This window comes from Sylvia atricapilla, chromosome 13 (genome assembly GCF_009819655.1).
Source record: "Sylvia atricapilla isolate bSylAtr1 chromosome 13, bSylAtr1.pri, whole genome shotgun sequence".
Taxonomy (NCBI): domain Eukaryota; kingdom Metazoa; phylum Chordata; class Aves; order Passeriformes; family Sylviidae; genus Sylvia; species Sylvia atricapilla.
In genome coordinates, this window is record NC_089152.1 from 10,705,600 (window position 1) to 10,723,504 (window position 17,905).

At 39.0% G+C, this 17,905-nt stretch overlaps 1 protein-coding gene across 1 annotated transcript in view; it reads left to right on the forward strand.

Moving 5' to 3' along the window:
• The window catches only part of FBN1 (fibrillin 1), a 139,671-nt gene that overhangs the window by 60,851 nt on the left and 60,915 nt on the right, over positions 1-17,905 (forward strand). Inside the window, exons 10-17 of the mRNA XM_066328415.1 lie at positions 1,804-1,962; positions 4,811-4,969; positions 6,321-6,461; positions 7,236-7,355; positions 10,723-10,848; positions 12,980-13,102; positions 16,747-16,869; positions 17,727-17,879. Of these exons, the coding sequence (XP_066184512.1) occupies positions 1,804-1,962; positions 4,811-4,969; positions 6,321-6,461; positions 7,236-7,355; positions 10,723-10,848; positions 12,980-13,102; positions 16,747-16,869; positions 17,727-17,879 (1,104 nt within the window). The remainder of the gene's footprint in view (positions 1-1,803; positions 1,963-4,810; positions 4,970-6,320; positions 6,462-7,235; positions 7,356-10,722; positions 10,849-12,979; positions 13,103-16,746; positions 16,870-17,726; positions 17,880-17,905) is intronic.

Sequence of the window (17,905 nt, forward strand, 5' to 3'; positions counted from 1 at the left end):
GCCTTTTCAGAAGACTGTAATTTTTAGTAAAAACAATAAATACTAAAAACTGAAACAGATAAAAGTTATTTCCTGCTCTTCTTGTCCTGGTTGGTGTGTTTTTACCATTTGGAACAGAAAAGGAAAGAGGGGAAAAAAGTAAAAATAATAACTTCTGATTAGGAATATGGAAAGATTTGGTTTTTCTCATAAACTCACTGTTTTTTTTTCTGAAAATGATGTGGCTTCTGGATGCACTCTTATACCTGTAGGTAGATAAAGCTGTTTGATGTGTGCTTATCTCTTCATGGCACATTGTGGACTTACACAGATCCCCTGTAGATTCCTTTTCCACTTTCCATTACTGCTCTTAAATGTTTCAAAACTTGATACTGACCAAAATGGAGAAGGATGAATTATGAAAGATGATGATCAGGTCTGTTAGATTATTTCCTTCTTTCCATACACGCCATCATCACACCAAGCAACTGAAAATCTCTCCAGGGGTGCTGAGAACAGTTTCAACTCCAAGGAGTTCTATTTGATTTTTAAGAGGGTAGATGAAGGAGTAAATATGTGTGGCAGTTTAGCTGGGCACCAGGAGAAAATGGAGAACCAGTTTTGGTCTCTGTTTCTGATTTCCATCATATGATCGTATGAGTGATGTAAATAAAGTTTGAAAATAAAGACCAACTGAGTCTTTTAGCTGTACTGTCAGTAATATCCATGTTTAGGGTTCCAGCCAATAAAAGGCAGAACTATCACAGACTCTTACAATGTATCACTGTGTGTCAATTTCCTCAAAATAGTAAGAAGCTCACCTGCAGTTTTTTATGTCCACTTTTGTAGCTAGTAAATTCTGGAAAGCACTGGTACTAGACAGATGAATCCACCATACCCTGGTGGATACCCTGGGTAATTGAGGTACTGTTTCTTTAGGGAATGATGTCTGCTCTTGTAAGACTGGATCTGCAACTTTTTCCACTACATTTTGACAGCAAGTATTTGTATATTTTAGAAACAAACTTGGTCTGGTTTATCATGCAGTGTCAAATCACATTACAGCTTATATTGAGTTTGACATGATGTGACATATTGTGAAACAATTCCTCAAAGCTTCAGATGGTATCACAAGATTATTTTTTATTATTTTTTTAATCTCATCTACATTTGCTTGTCCGTCTCTAAGCTAAGCTATGTCTAACAACATTGCACAAGCTGAGTATATAAAATCTGGGTACAGGACATTCTTTGTACAACACATGCTTACCCTTTTCAGACAGGAAGCCAACAGATCTCCATAAACAACAGTGTGATTGCAGTAGTTAAAACTGTGTTGCTCTTTCTTGCCTGCAGGTCTATATCTTGTCAAATCACTGCATGCTTCAGCTGGGGAAGCCATGACTAATGGAAAATGAACTAATGCTTTGTGAGCTGCAATGCTGTGCATTTATTGCTGTGCCTCAGTGTTTTCAAACTGAGACTTAAGTAATCTTGTGTTATCTTTAATAGACAAAAATTTTTTCTATAGGGCCATGGAAGCATATGTTGTTATATACTGAATATATGTTTTTACTGCATTTTTGCCTCTGTTAACGCATTGCTGCTCCAGATTTCACTGCAGCTTTCTCACAGGTTACACCTGAGTCCAATGCAGCCCAAATTTTGTCTAGATTTTTTGTTTTTTCTGATTCTTGTAGTGTTGCAAGGGCTTGTATCATTGATAATGCAAATCACTCCAGAAAAACGGGACCATTTCACTTTTATGAAAGCCACATTCCTCATGGAACTGATGGTCACCCATCCATTTCCTTCTCTTGGCAGACGTGCGCCCTGGATTCTGCTTCTCCACGCTGAGCAACGGGCGCTGTGGCAACCAGCTGCCGCAGCCGCAGTCCAAGATGCAGTGCTGCTGTGACAGCGGCCGCTGCTGGGCTCCGGCTCCCGCCGCCGCCCCGGAAATGTGCCCCATCAGATCCACCGGTAGGAGCCCGCCCCAACTCCCCCCACCGTGCTCGAACACTGGATTAGCAGGGATTTCTTTCTCTTGGGTTTTTTAGCGGTAATGTTTTCATTGAAGAGCTACACAGAATGGTTGAGGCTGAAGGGCATCTTGGCAGATTGTTTAGTCCAACTCCCCTGCTAAAAGACTCCTAAGGAAGATTGCTCAGGGCCCTCAGGAGGGCAAGCAGACAGAAAGAATTATTTGTTGCTAATTAGTGTTTTGTAGCCAAGTTATTCTGACCTTACCTGCTCCCGTTTTCAACATCCTCTTCAAGATCAAATTACTTTCTCTAGACCCTTTTAATACATCCCTATTCCCTCTGCATTTTTATACTCATTGGGAAACTGGGATTTCCTTCCTCATGACAAGCTTTCTGAAGTGCCATATATTTCCTGAAATTTGACACAGATGATTTCTCTCTGCTACCAAAATGTGCTCTTCTTTATTGCCTCCTTGTGTATTGAAATCCTCAGATAATGTATCACTTGAATTGAAAGAAGATGGTGAGCAGACTGTTAAACTGAGTATGAGAGAGTGGAGGGAAGATGATTTTGAGATTGTTTAGGACTGGAGACCTAATAAAATGCTTTAGAAAAGGAGAATACAAGAAATTTAAGATTTATGGGAGGAGGTTAAGGGAGGTGCAGAGTTTATGGAGGAATGGGATTGTAACACTATAGCAGTGTAACTCTGAAGAAATTGTCAGAGCTCATATATGTGAGTTTTTATTATTCTTGTTTTTAATCCTTTGAGTGAAACTGCATAATACTAGAGCAGAAATCTAGAATCAGAACTGTGTGAAGACTTTCTGTTTCTGTCACTGTCTTATTAATAATATTTAAATATGTTAAAAGTGTAAAACTGGCTGGAATAATGCTAAAAATACAGTGCACTCTATTGATAACTATCTGAAATAGAAAGACAAGGAGAAATTTTTCAGTCTTAACACAGTTCTTGCTTTCTTCAAATACTTTCTAATTATTCATATCTAACTGGTGAATAAACTGGGTGGAAAAGTAAAGTAATTTGGCCAAAGCTGCAGACTGAGACGTCATGGAGAAGGAGCTAGAACCCAGCACTTCCTGACTCATAAATCCATACAAGGTCTTCCAGATCATGGTTACATGCCACTTCTTTTTGGTTTTGCTTCTGACCTGAGATATAAATTGAGACTATAAATTACTCTTCTAAAAAGTGCTTTGAATTTCTTTGAAAATCTTTACATGCATTTAAGGTATTGCTGTCATTATTTAATCAAGTTCAGTTATTCCTTACTTAGCGTATCCTGAGAAAACAAGACGAGGAATTTAGAGCTGTCAGTGGCCCAAAGCGTTTTTAACTCTGAAATGGAAATTTACTGCACTGTAAAGGGGAGCACTAGCTGCATAATGTAACTGAGTAGTTGCATTTTAAATGTGGGCAGCAGACCCAGTTGCTACTACAAAACTACTAGAAATTACACATGGAAATTAAAATTGCAATAAAAAAGGCTTGCACTGTATTTTTTTCTACCACAGCGGGAATTGTTTATGTGGAATAAGAGGGTTTACCATTGACACTATTTAAGGACTAAAAGGAACAATAGCGGGAAATGCAATGACACATGAAACAAACTGATCACCCAACAGCATTCAATAAATGCAGACATCATAATCAGAAAAAGCAGAACTTTATGCTATGATGTTTGTTTAATAAATCCTCTGTGATTCAAGAAGAGCTTTTAATGTGTTTTACAGGTGGAAGCAGATATGATGAAAGTGTTGAAGGCTGAAATATCCAGCTTAGTTCTCCCAACATTTGCTTTACTTTTCTGTTCTCATTTTTCATATTGTTTCAGGAGTTTATTAATCTCTAGATTTTTCCCCCCTGTTATATAATTCCTCTTCCCTGTTAGCTCACAGACTTTAAATTTTGGAGTTCAAAGGTACTGGCTGCACAAACAATTACTTGTGTGCACACAAATTGTGAGCATGAATTAGGTCAGCTGGAATGTGGTCTTTAATTGTGATACTCTGTGTGCATTTTTTGGATTGCAAGTTCCAAACCCACACTCCAAAGACAAAAGAGTTATGGGCAGGAGGAAAAGTGGGGCAGTAGGGCAGATGCCACTGATAAACAATAGGAGAATGCAACACACTCAGCATAGACTGTGCTTACAGCAAAATAGATCACTTTCCCATCATCTGGAAAAGGATGAATATGTGTGGATCTGACTTAGTTTCTCTTTGGCTACACTGCTTAGACTGCACCTTATTTGGTTTCTGCTTTTACTGGCAAATTTAATTTTCACAGGGAAATAGTGTTAGTGTATTCATTCTCTAATTGGTTTTGCCTCATTGCTTATATTTGTATTTCTTTGTTTTAGGAGGTTAACTTTTAAGAAACTCAGTTGAAACTGGGCTTTTTTCCCTGTTCAGTATTTTTCTAACTCTGTGGCAAACTTTCTATTAAATTAGCTTGGGATCAAATCCAGAAGTCCTTCTTTAGGTAAACTTCACACTGAGTTCACCAAAGATTTTTGCTTGAAAGAGGACTATGTAGATTAGGATCAGGTCCCTGCCTCACTGTTCAATTTTATGTCCAGAATGTCAGTTCTGTTACCTTTTTACTGGCAATCTTCTGACAAGTAGTGTTGAGATTCTGTGGATTAATGACTCAATTCATAGAACAAAGCATGTTATAATGAAGAAAACATATAGGCTCACATTTTTCAGATTATTTAAGGTTTGTTATTGCTAATCTGAAACACTGAAAAAGGGAGGAGAGTTGGATTAAATGGAACAGGCTGCAAGAGTCTAAAACAGCATTCATGTTTTCATGTTTCAGATGAGTATCGTAAACTGTGCACAACAGCTGCTATGCTGCCAGCAAGACCTGACCTTCCTCCAGCCCGTCCTGACATCATCCCTCCACCCGTCTTTCCTGGAGTTTACCCTCCTCCACATCCAGAAATCATCTATCCATCTCGGGCTCCACCGATTCATCGTAAGAGAGAAACAAATAACCTCTCCTTGCACCGTGTGCATTTAGCTTCCTTAAGAACATGCATTTCTCAGGAGCGGTGTGCTCCTTTCAGATGTTGGTGGTTTTTACTTATTTTATGTGGACATGGAGGCTCTGGATATCCCTTTAATCAGAGCCTGCCTACCACGTACCTTACAGCAAGATACCTATCTCATTAGTAGTGTTTTCTCTGAAGATAGGTTTCAAAAATTACATTCTTATTGTCTGTACTGTGGCTCATGTATTGTAGTAGTTACATTGCTGTTATTTTAAGGCTGTTGTGAGCCTTGCTGCATGTTAGCACTGCAGAATATGAATGGCTCTTTGACTAGTTTGTGAAAGATATTTATATTAAAGAGCACATTGTCTGAGAGAAAGCAACTTCTTTCAGGTTGTTTTCCTCACTTGCGCTTGGCCAAGTAGGAAATGTACTGATCAAAACACTACTCTGCTGGACACTGAGGCTGACTCAGGGCTCAGAAAGAACTATTTTAGTTACACAATTTAGTTACACAAATGTATGGGTTAGTTTTCCCTAAAATAAAAAGGAAGCCAGAGCAGACTACCAATATAGAGCAACATATCAGTATAATATAGTCCTTTTTCTGTCTTTGCTCAGAGAATTTACTACATGCCCATGTCCTTTGGAGTAGGCATGTGCCACCTGAAGTCATTTGGCATAGCCACATACTCTTCTGCAAGTAAACAGAAGCAGATTTTGCCCAACCTCTGTGCAGATGCAAACAGTCTCTGCTTGCACTGGCACCAGCTGAAACTATTTAGTCTTGATTCAGCACCAAGCTGAGCTAATAAGCCTAAGAGGCAAAGTATTTTAGCTCAGGCTGACACTGCACTGACGTAGCTCACAGCTTCTGGTCAGCTGGTAGCAGGGACAGAGCCAGCTCATGCCTGCCTGCCAAAGACAGTATAGGCATATTCCCAGGGTTATCCCTGCCCTCCTCACTGCTATCTGGGAAAGTGAAAATAATGACCCAGTCTGCCTGCTCTTTGCTACTCCAGGCTTTTAGTAGAGTCCCTGCAGTGCCACACGCCCACTTTACCTCTAGGTATGAGCAGTCATGGTCCTTTTTGGCAGGACAAAAGATAAAAACACAACCAGACTTGCCTCAATGAAAATTTCTGTGGTTGTTAGCTCTTTTCAAACAAATCTCTAGGAGTCAAAGTGCCATTTTCCCTCTCCTATTTCACTGTAATTCACATTACAATAGATGGTAAATGTTGATTTTTAATGGCAAACCCTGCTCAAGTTGTAGATTATCAGAAGCTATTATGATGAACTATTAAAATATTTTTCCAACTGCTGTTATTTCAGCGATCTTGCCGGTGAACTTAACCGACTATTGCCAAACATTCCGACATCTCTGCCGTAATGGACGCTGTATTCCCACTCCTGGGAGCTACCGCTGCGAGTGCAACAAAGGATTCCAACTGCATGGTAGAGAGGAATGCCTTGGTATGTGGTTTTCTGCTGTAAATCACAGAGGGGAATTTCATTTTAGAGAAAAAAACATTCTTCTCCACACAATGTAATAACTGAGTTCTTAAATAGAAGAGCCCCACCTCCAAAAAAAAAAAAACAACCAGTAAAGAGACTTTGAAGAACTGATTGATTTCAATGGCAAACTTATTTTTACAACGATTTTGCCTTTAAAACAGTGTTTAACAAATATTGTAATAAAATTATACAGAAGCAAGAATTTCTTATTTTGCTAACCTCTGACTATATTGTGTTTATTTGTTATTGAAAATTATCTCTTTCAATTGCTACCAGCTTTTTGAGTATAAAATGACCTATTGTTAAAAAAATCATAAACTTATGCTTAGTAAGATTTACAATTCTTCTTTAAGCTCATGAGTAGTATCTTGTTGGGCTCTTGAGACCTTTAAGTTTGGAACTCAGCAAGAGCTCAATGATAGAAGCAAGGATTAACTGTCTCATAAAGGCAAGATTTTGGTTCTATCAAAATCTTCAGTGGAGCTGGGAATGTGGAGATATGGGATTGAGGCCTCTACCTCTCACACATGCAATATCTTACTGAAAATTCATTTTTCCTAGCTCCTGTTGATTTTAAAACATGGGATCTTTTTGTGGGATCTCAGTGATGTCCCCTTTTCTTATGGATTGAAAAGCACTCTTTCTCCAAGTACAAAATGATAAAATACCCCTGCAGGCAAAAATAACTTTCAGCCAGTGTGGTAATAAAATCATATTGTCTGTGTTCCACAGATATTGATGAATGTGAAAGGAATCCGTGCATTGGTGGAGACTGTGTGAACACCCAAGGGTCCTACATCTGCCAGTGTCGTATTGGGTATCAGAGCACGGCGACCAGAACCGAGTGCCGAGGTAATGGGCGTACAGCCACACCTGCTGTTGTCTGTGTGTCAGGAGGGAGAAAAGCTTTCCAGCAAAATTTAACAGATGGGTCAAATATGGAAGTTGAAAAAAAAAAAATTCGGATAGGGCACTAGAAATGACTGACCTGCAGGAGCTGGCTGTTCACAGTTTGGGTTATGAGAAAAGGCATTTTGTCTTGTGCTAAAATGATTTAGGCACTATTTATGGCTTTGAAATAGAAGAGATATATTTTCTTGGAATTTTTTTTAATATTAATACATTGTTTTCTGTTGCTGCTTGAAGATCTCAAGGACAATTAAGCATCTCTTCTTTGGAGAAACCCTTTATGTATATAAAACTAAGGAAGTTGGGGGAAAAGATAAAACTTCCAGTGGGTAAATATAAGGTTACACTGCCATAGTGTTGTCTCTACTCACTGCCAGAGAAAGAACTAAGCTTAAATTGTAGCAATGAAAAGTTAGATATGGAAAAGTAGTGAGTGGAGCACTGGGAAAGTCTAGATGGGGGAGCCTCAGAATTCTCATTATAGTTATTTTGAAGATCTGACTTGACTGTAGTCCTGATGGTCTTCATCCTGTCTTCCTATGGGAGTGGGACCACATAACTCAACAACAAACACTCTGTCAGGGTTTTGTCACTCCTAGACTGGGGTAGGGATTCAACTGTAAAGGTAAATGGATGCAGTCCTTTATAAGTAAGGCATAGTGAGAGATTTCTGACAGAAGAATAGATGATTGCTTTGAAATTCCATAAGAAATGAAGCATTTAAATGAAACAGGATGTTTGAATGCTCAGAGTCACAGCTTGTCTTCATATTTTGCTTCCTGCACTGAGTGCAGGGTGCAGAGCATGTGTTCAGTCTGAAGCAGAAAATTTCTAAAAAGCCAGAAGAAAGTTACCTGTCTTAGTGTGCATTTCTTTCCTTCCTTTTGTGAATCAGAAAGGTGTTTGTGGTACAGAAGCTTGCTCTCCAGTCCAGGAGGTCATGCAGAGCCAGCACCACTGCTGCATGTTGCTGGGGAGTATTTGATCTAATTGCTGCCAAGCAGCTGTGTTGTGGAAGCATCTTCATAGTTCAGCTGACTGGTGGTGAGGGAGTGCTGAAGGGGAGTCTCAGCCGTGATGAATTCACTCATGAGTCATTTTTGTCACACGCTTTTAATTTGACTGATTCATTACACAAACACATGGTTGTCAGAAGCCCAGTAGCTTAATGGCATTTAAGTGTGGTCACTTAGCAGTTCCTTTGCAATCTATGGGAGCTGTGCTTGCTTGACAGGCAGAGCAGAAAATGCTGTGATGTGCAGAATCTTGGTTTTCTAAAGGAATTTTTAGGACGAGGGTAGGGAAAAGAAAAAGGTTAGAGGGGTGTATTTGGCAAAATGTACATATAGCCCTGGTGCCTGCCAAAATCAGCATTTGCTGTAGAATTACTTTGCATGACTACTTTGGATGTTGAGATTTTATTTTTTTGCATGCACAAATGTGTCAGTGCTGATGTGCTTTTGGAAACGAATTCCTTACGTCTGCCCTTGAAAGACGAAGTCTCCATAATGACCAGATGTTTATCTGTTCCTTGCTCTGAGGTTCCAGGGGAGGGATTTCTCTGCATGATGATTCTGGTGACGAAACATTGCAGTCTGTATTGCAAGCTATTGATTCATCCCTTCTTAGAACCCCTTAAAATTCTAGTAGGAGCTTGGCTGATTTAATGTCTTAATTGGAGACATAGGTGAATAAAGTCACATTGTGATTAATGATCTGAAAAATGAGTCTCAATTGCAGACAAGAGGATATGAAATGGACCTCAGAAAAAGGTGACATTTTATGATGATTAGCTATGAATGTGTTCTTTAATAGCTACGTGCTTACTGTCATCTGCTCAACATTTCTGACGAGAGGAGGTCAGGTCTTACTGTGAAATGACAGCACTTTTGGATATTTCATTGAGAGAGAGGGCTTTGATTTTTTGCAAGTTTCTCTGAGGAGAAAAGAATGGTGATTCTATTTCATCTGAAAATTAGAAATGTCAATCTAGTGGTGGGACTCTGATCATCAGTGTCTATGTAAAGAACAATAAGACTGAGTAATAATTTTCAACAAGTTTAAATGGCATCAGGTGCATAAATATACAAAATCTAATGAGCTCTAAAAATTAAAAGGCCTTGAGATGCTGTGGCATTTCTGCCTGTCCTAAGGAAGAAAGCTGGTGGAGTAGCTGAAGCCAGACATGGGTGCAATCAAGGGCTGGAAAAGGGGCTGAGCAGAGAGGAAACTCACATTTATGCATTGCTGCTTGATGATGCTTGTTTATCAAATGAGGTTTATCAAGCCTGTACTCTTTTAGTGGAGGACTGCAAGCTGCTGCTGCAGTGAGTGGTCACTGTGTGGCTCATGCCTCTGCTGGCCTTTTTCCTTGCTTGCAAAACAGTGATTTTCAGGGATTTCTTAGACTCTTCACAGGACTACTATGCTGCTAAGAAGGCAAGTATAGGTTCACAGTTTCAAGACACATCAGCTGCCCCAGCCTAAGTGTCCAGAGAGTAGGGGCATTTGGGAGGACACTCTGTGCTCCACTTCTTCCTGAAGTGCAGCAATGCATTTCCACAGAGAGGGCTTGGGGAAGGGCACCCACAGGGTATTTGGGAAGAGTGGGTGCAGGATAGACAGGTCTGCATGGGCTGCTTGTGATCTCTATGAGCAGAGTCCCCTGTGTGCAGGAATCTCTGGGAGATGGTCCAGGCCTTGATGGAGAATACTGAGCAATCTGAAAAATGTCTAGACAGTCTGTCTCAGCCTCTCCTCTCCCCTCCTTTGGAGGAGAGGGAGAGCTGCCAGCCTTGTGTGATATCACTCTTCAGGTCCTCCAAAGCACTTGCCAAGCACCTCCTGCAGAGAGAGGGGAATGAGGATCTGATGTTTCAAATATAAAGTAAGCAGGAGAAATTCTTCTGAGGTGGGAAAGTCTTGAACTTTCCTGTTAGCTTACAAAGCAGCAGCAAAACACAAGCTTTTCCCAGTCTTTCCTTAAGTAGTTAGGTACTGTTAAGCTAGAGTTCAGTAAAAATATTTTAATGATGAGCAAAAAATGAAAAAAATCCACCAAAAATTGTGGTTCTTGTTTACGAAAGCTGCAGGGTAATGTTCACTGAAATTCTTTCACAGCAACTTGAAAATTCAACCATTTCCCTCCCCCATAATGTTCAGTTAGAGAAATCAAAATACGTAATTTTTCAAGTGAATACAGTTTCCATGTAGGTTTAAAAACCTAGGGGAAAGGCAAATGGGAAAATTCCTCCTGAGTACAAAAAAAGAATCCCCCAGGATGTAATTTTTCTTTCCGGTTGACTTTCAGACATTGATGAATGCTTACAGAATGGTCGTATCTGTAATAATGGACGATGCATAAATACTGATGGCAGTTTTCACTGTGTGTGTAATGCTGGCTTTCAAGTGGCAGTTGACGGGAAAAACTGTGAAGGTAAGACTTTTCTGAAGTTATTCCATATCAGTAACTACAGTTGCAAGAGGTTATTCACATCAATGAAAAAGGAAAGGACCCCTGGAGGGGGAAGGGAAGGAACAAGGAGTCGGATATCCAAATACCTTTTGCTGCATCTGGGAGGGCAAGTAAAATGTCTTTTGCAGCCAGTTCTGGAGCCTTGGCTTGGCAATCCTCAATGGGATGTCTGTCCAGCAGGAGAAATAGCACATACCACTATCACAAAATGCAGTTTCTTTGATGGGAGTGGTACATTTTAAAACATAGCACAAGTCACATGCTGCCTGATTTTACTGTGTGTTTAACAGCATGCTTTATGGGATCTTACTGGGTGACTTAGCAATGTGGTTTATGTAGATGCAGGCTGGTCTGACCTATAAAAATAGTTCTAACAAAAATTTGTAAACATAATTGATGTGTTCCTACCTCCCAGACCTTTAGTAAAGGAGAAAAAAAGAAGAATGTTCTTTATCATGCTTCCCAAGGCCCTTGGGAGGGTTCCCAATAATCTGTTCATACGTTAAAAGAATTTCAAGCACTGTTCTTAGAAACATTTTTGGCAGAATATTATCTCAGTGATTCAGCTCAAAGACTCAATGCCAAAATTCCTGGTTGGGATAGATACACGATTTTTTTTTTAAATCATAAATTATTTTTGTCTGACTTAGCCTGTAAGTAAAAAGAAAACACACTATGTCTAGAAGTGTAATTTCTGTCCAAGACAGCTGCAATATTGAGGAAAATAGCACGATTCTGAATATATTGTAATGTCATTATGATCTAGTGATTTTTTGTGCTAGTAGTGATTCTGTTAATCCTTGGTAGAGACAGACATTTTAAGACTCTATTTTTCCTGACTCTTTTTTAGATACAGTTTAGCACCATAAGCTGCTTTTAAAATACCTTATTATGGAAGTACATTCACTAAATATATTTGGAAATTAGACTATTCAGGAAAAAACTCCCTATTCTGATTTCTTCCTTTCCCACCAAATACCATGTGCTAATAGTAATAAAAACCAGGACATCGGCAGTCTGGTAAAACATTTTTAATTCCATTGCATGTGCTGCCAGAATGTCTGTTGCATCCACTTATGAAACAGTTTCATCTCTGGCATTGTAATGCACTGAGTTGTATGCACACACACTAATCAGTAAAGACCATGGCATTGTGCCATATCTTAATGTAACTGTGTGTAGTTCTTTAGATGAAAGTGGTAAATACTGCTGATTTTTTTTTTTTTTTTTTGGATGTAACATCCAAAACTGATCTCTTTGCGCCAGGACAAAGTAAAGACTGAGAGGATATAAAAGCTTACTCAAATCAAGGACAGAATTCTCTGTACTTGCCTTTTTTTCTTTTTTTTTTTCTTTCTCATTTTGTGAGTAACTGTGCAGGGTTCAGAGTAACATTGTCTGAGACCTCCATCTTTTCCTATTTGAATCCTGCATGATATCCCATTAGGCTGAATAATGCTTTTATGAAGCTCTAATTAGTAAATACCCTTCTCTATGGCCTGTCATGCTGAATGCAGGAAAGGGGCAAGTTTTATTTTAAATAGGAGTTGAGGTTGGTAGTGCCTGCAGAATTCATGCTTGAGCACAGCGCTGAGAATTCTCCCATACTATAAATCTTAGACTTGTCCACTGGAGGTTACAAAAGTTTTCACTCCAAACCCAAATGTACTCTCCTCTCCCTTCAGATCTTCTTAGTAACATAAAATTGTATTTACATTCCAAACAAGAGGCTGCTTCTAACCTAACTTCTATTTAGAGTAAGATTGCAAACCCTCTTTAATTACATCCTTTCCTGCTTCTTGATGGCTTTTACCAAGTGGAGATTCTTAAGCTGTCCAGTTTCTCATCAGTTTTTGTTCTCTTTGCTTTTTTTGGATTAATTCCTTTTTATGTTAATGATTCATTATGGAAAAGGGAGTCACTGCTTTGACACGTCCTCTAGGACAGTGCAATATGTCCCATCATATGTTTCTGATTATCATTATAGCTCTGGCAACTAAGAGAAAAATTAAGGTTTATCTTTTGGATATGACCAGTTAGAGGTCTTATGCTTAAACTTTATGAGCATTATGTCTATCATGTACATTTTCAGATATGGATGAATGCAGCATCAGGAATATTTGCCTCAATGGGATGTGCATCAATGAAGATGGCAGTTTTAAATGCATTTGTAAACCGGGGTTCCAATTAGCATCTGATGGACGCTATTGCACAGGTAAGCAAATAAATTATGGGTTCCCACAACTTGTGAGTCCTGTCTCTCTGGGTAGCTTCAAGAATAAACTTATTTCTTTACAGTGGTTTTTGGGAACATTGGGCAGAATTCTCAGCAGATATACTTTTTTAATCAGCTGGAATTATTTGTCATTGTGAAAGACAGTACTCAGTCTTCTCCACGTTGTTGAGCAACCACCCCAGCCAGCCAGTGGGAAATATTCTTTGAACAAGGACTACATGAACTGACCTACTTAAACTCTAGGGGTTTTTTGCTTATGGTGTCTTCTGCAGATTGGTTCCAGTATGTCACATTTTGTGTTTGACCTTTGAAAGTATTCTGCCTTTGGCCACCCAAACATCCTGTCTTGTTGCCTTTTTTGGGCTTTTCTCCCATTCCTGTCTGAGTGCTCCTAGTCAATACAGTATCTCTGAGGAGTGCCCAGCACTTGGTGTGACCAAGATGCAGACATGAGCACCACAGCAGGATTGTTTTTTCCACTTGCTGCACTGGCTCAGCAATAGCCCCTGTGGGAGACACTGCAGTCTCCTGGTTGCTAGTTATGTCATTAGAGTTTTTTAAAAATTAGAAACCTTTTAACTCTTTGAATCAAGGCAGAAGAAGTGCTTCATTACCCTTCAGCAATTTTTTTAAAAAGTCACCTCTTGTGGACCAATAAGGAAAGTAAATGTTTGAATAATTTGTTTCTGAGAATTAGTGGCATGAAAGGTCAATTAGTTTGGATCCTTTTGCTTATTGAACACTGTACCAGTCTAAAACAGACTTTAGATCAAAATCAGGACAATAAATAATATAAAATATCTGACAACTTCTCTTGAGTTTAATACTTCTTGCACTAGGTATGCAGGACAGTGCTACCCAGCCTTCAGGTGAGGGAATACGGTAAATTTAAAGAGATGATCCCATTCTGGCTTTGTGAAAGGGTTGCTTTGGTTGGGATGTACTTTAGTTTCACAAATGAACTGTTGTGCATTACCACACAAGTGCCTCCTTAGCTTAACAGCTGCTGGCTGTGTTGGCTGCAGCCTTAACACACTTAGAGCAACGTCATTTATTTCAATTCTTACCTGTTTTCCATGTGGGATTTGTCTGCTTTGCCAAAGCTTGTTTTCCACCTGGTCTGTGTGGGATGTTAGTGAGACTTCAATGCCCATCAGGTCATGGCACATCAGTCAGCTGTGTTCCCAGAGATCACTGGCTGCTCTCTGGGTCATTAACAGGGATGTGACTCATGGATGTAAGCTCAGCCAAGCCCAAATGCTTCTCTTGATTTTTGCCTTGAGTGGATATATATATATATATATATATATATATATATTTTTTTTTTTTTAATTACATCAGTCTGTGCCCTGAAATGCCATTCAAGCAGATGGTAACTCTACCTGACTACTTAAAACACAAAGATGTTAGGCCTCTGTTATGTCCCTTCTGGCTAGGAGTACAGCTACAGTGAAAAAGGGGTTTCTGGCCCTAGAGAAATTTTACTTCTCTGCATCAAAGGAGGAATATTTGAAAAATATCCAAAATTGCAGAGAACTCAACTGATTCCTCCTGAAAGTTGGAACAAGTCTTATAGTAAAAAGAAAGATTTCTCCCACTCCTTTTCAGCACTTACAGTAAGCCTTGTTCTTTATGAATGAGCATGCTAACATTTATTACATGTTAAAGTTGTTTTTGGGTCAAAATCAAACCAGATTTTGAAACCTGGACATCCAAATTACACTTTTTACCGTCTTCATATTTGTCTCCTTTTGCCTAAAGTATCATGAAACAATTCCCAGGTCTTCAGTAGTTAGTGGAACACAGTTCTCTCCAGTCATGTTACTAGATTTTTAAAAGTTTGGTCTTTAATAATGTCTTCTCCTGTACATTTTGATGTTTGTACTTTTTGAGTCCTTTCTGTACATGTCAAATGTGCAAAGTAAATAACTTGTGTCCTATGGAACTTCATGTCTTTGTAACACTCGTTGATTTTTACTCTCTGAAATCTCAGGCCTGGTAAAAGTAGAGGCTTGTTACCCATCTTTACAGGAGCCAGGTTTTCAGCTAACTTGCACTGTGTTGAGTGCCACCACCCACTTTACCTTTAAAAATTCCAGTATTTCCAACACATTTATAAATCAGTACAAAAGAAAATGGATGGCACATTTCACTCTTTACTAGCTTACAAAGTATTTTTTTTAAAAATGAACTACAGGAAACAGGAAAGAAGTAATTTTGCCTTTCTGTTTCTATAAATAGCCTTAAAAAAGGAAAGCTTTTTTCCTTTCTTTTCTGGTCGTAGGAGAATCTGTCATAGGAGTTCAGTGTTGTTTACCAAAATAACTGTCTACACCATGAAATAGCATGGATTTATTTTGAATCCCAACTCCATTTTTACCTGCACTGAGTAGGGTCTAATTTTAAAGTGGGAAAAACATTTAAGATGTGTCTGAAACAGACCAAAAGATTGCAGGATGAAGTAAAAATTATTTGAGCCCATGTACTTAAATATAGCTTTTATTTTAAAATGCAGTTTGAAAAAGGAATCTTGGATCATACAAGCCGTTTTTTATGCCAAACAACACAAACTAAGTAAAACACAGAGGTGTTTCACTCTCAATTTGCCCTTTTAAGGTCAGAAAAAAGGAAATTGTCACACACACCATCTCTTGTATATAGTATGGAGAATTGTTATGAAGTAATTATTTTATAAAGGTTATACATACTTCCAAACAATATTTATAACACTCCTTTTCTTTATCACTTCTAAAATGATAGTGTGCTCTCTGCATCTACAGAATGATCTTACTATGAGCAGGATACATAGCCTATATTGGTTTTTTATGAATTCAACAACTCTTAGTGGTATTTTATTATAAAGTTTCATTCCTGCATTTCATTGCTCTGGGCCTTTTCGTCCAATGTGCCATTGTTGGGTAAAGATGGGTAAAGATCGCTTGTGCTGGGCAATTGCTCAAATCATTAATGAATTCTTTTCAAGGCTGGAGTGCAGTCTGTTCATTGAAAGTTTAGTAAATGGGCTGTAATGAGCATCTGATAGGAAAACCCAATTATCATGCAGATCACCAGAGAGACAGGGACTTGGGGCAGGGGCTGCTGGGGAGATTCAGATGTGCAGCAGGTGGAAAAGAAATTCTTTGGTGGCCCTTGAAGGCACCTTGTGGGGAGGTGAAGGATTCAATTTGCTATTTGGACTGATTTCTTACAGCATGAACTGGTAATACGGAAAGGGAATGCCCTGTTATATACTACAGAAGTCCTTTGTCTTAGCAGCCACAGTTTCCTTCTTCCTCCAATTATGATTTTGCCTGAATGACCCCTAAATCGGAACATGCACCTCTTGGGAACAAGTTAGGAAAATGTAGTCCCTTTTATTTTCCAAGGAGAGCAGAATAATTTTGTTCTGTTTATTTCTCCTGGATTTTGGCATTTTCTTATTCTATTTCAAAGAACGAATTCATCATTATTCCTAACAAAATCTTTACTTGAACTTCTCTCCATTTACCTTGATATTTTTCTATAGGATATATTGAAAATAGGCTGCACAAATGCAAGTTTCAGCCAGGCATCGAACACTTTGTAGTTTAACTTCTAATAAAACTCATTCTATTCTCCAACAGACATCAATGAGTGTGAGACAGATGGAATATGCATGAACGGGCGCTGTGTGAACACTGATGGCTCTTTCAGATGTGAATGCTTCCCTGGCCTTGCAGTAGGACTGGATGGACGTGTCTGTGTTGGTAAGACAAACTTAATGGAGTCTCAAGGTTAAGATATTACTGCTAGACCAATGGACAGATCAAGTTTGAATGTAGAATTTACCTTTTTTTTTGTGGAATGGTGGGTAGTAATTATGGTAGATACTAATAGCTCTGGAATGTTCACTATAGTAGCTCATTTTGCTCCGTGTTCGTTTTCTTTTTATTAAAAAAGTGTGGGTCAAATCACAAGGTCATGTAGACTGTACAGAGCAGAGGTGACTAGTGCTGCATCAGTTCTGTGTAGGTGAGAATTTGCCCTGTTTCTGTCAGTGTAAAATTCTTCATTTGTCACTAAGCTTAAAGATGCAATTACTCTGTCACTTCTTTTTAATGTGGGGTGTATCCAATTATCTGCCCATTTCTTCACAAGCTCAGTGTTTGATTGGAAAATACTAATATGCATGAAAGCCATTTATGGGCCAGTTCTTAAAGAAAGAAAAAAATCACCCCTGGACCTGAAAACATAAACATATGAAGTCTTATGTACTGGAATAGCATTAATGACTTTTCCTTGGGTTTTTTACAAGCAAAGAAAGAGCAAAGACTTTGTTCATTTTCCCCACAGCTTCTCAAGATTAGGAGCTGATTGTTTGCCTCGTAGTTCACCAGTGCATTTTAAGTCATTAAATGCAGTTTGTAAGCCTTAATTCTTGGGAGAGTGAGGAGGAAGAATTTCCTGTCCCAAGTAGAGGGGGGCATATAGGTGGCTGGAAAGCAGAGGGAAATAGCGAAAGATACTTAGCTTTGACAGCTATTTTGTGGTGTTTATGACACCCATGCTACATTTAATACTTGCTATAATTTATGGCAGGATTAAGAGAGCTTTCTTCCCTCAGATACACACATGCGAAGTACGTGCTATGGTGGCTACAAGAGAGGACAATGTGTGAGACCATTAACAGGTGCAGTTACAAAGTCAGAGTGCTGCTGTGCCAGCACTGACTATGCCTTTGGAGAGCCTTGCCAGCCCTGCCCAGCACAAAACTCAGGTATGGCATGTTCACTGGTAAATCTT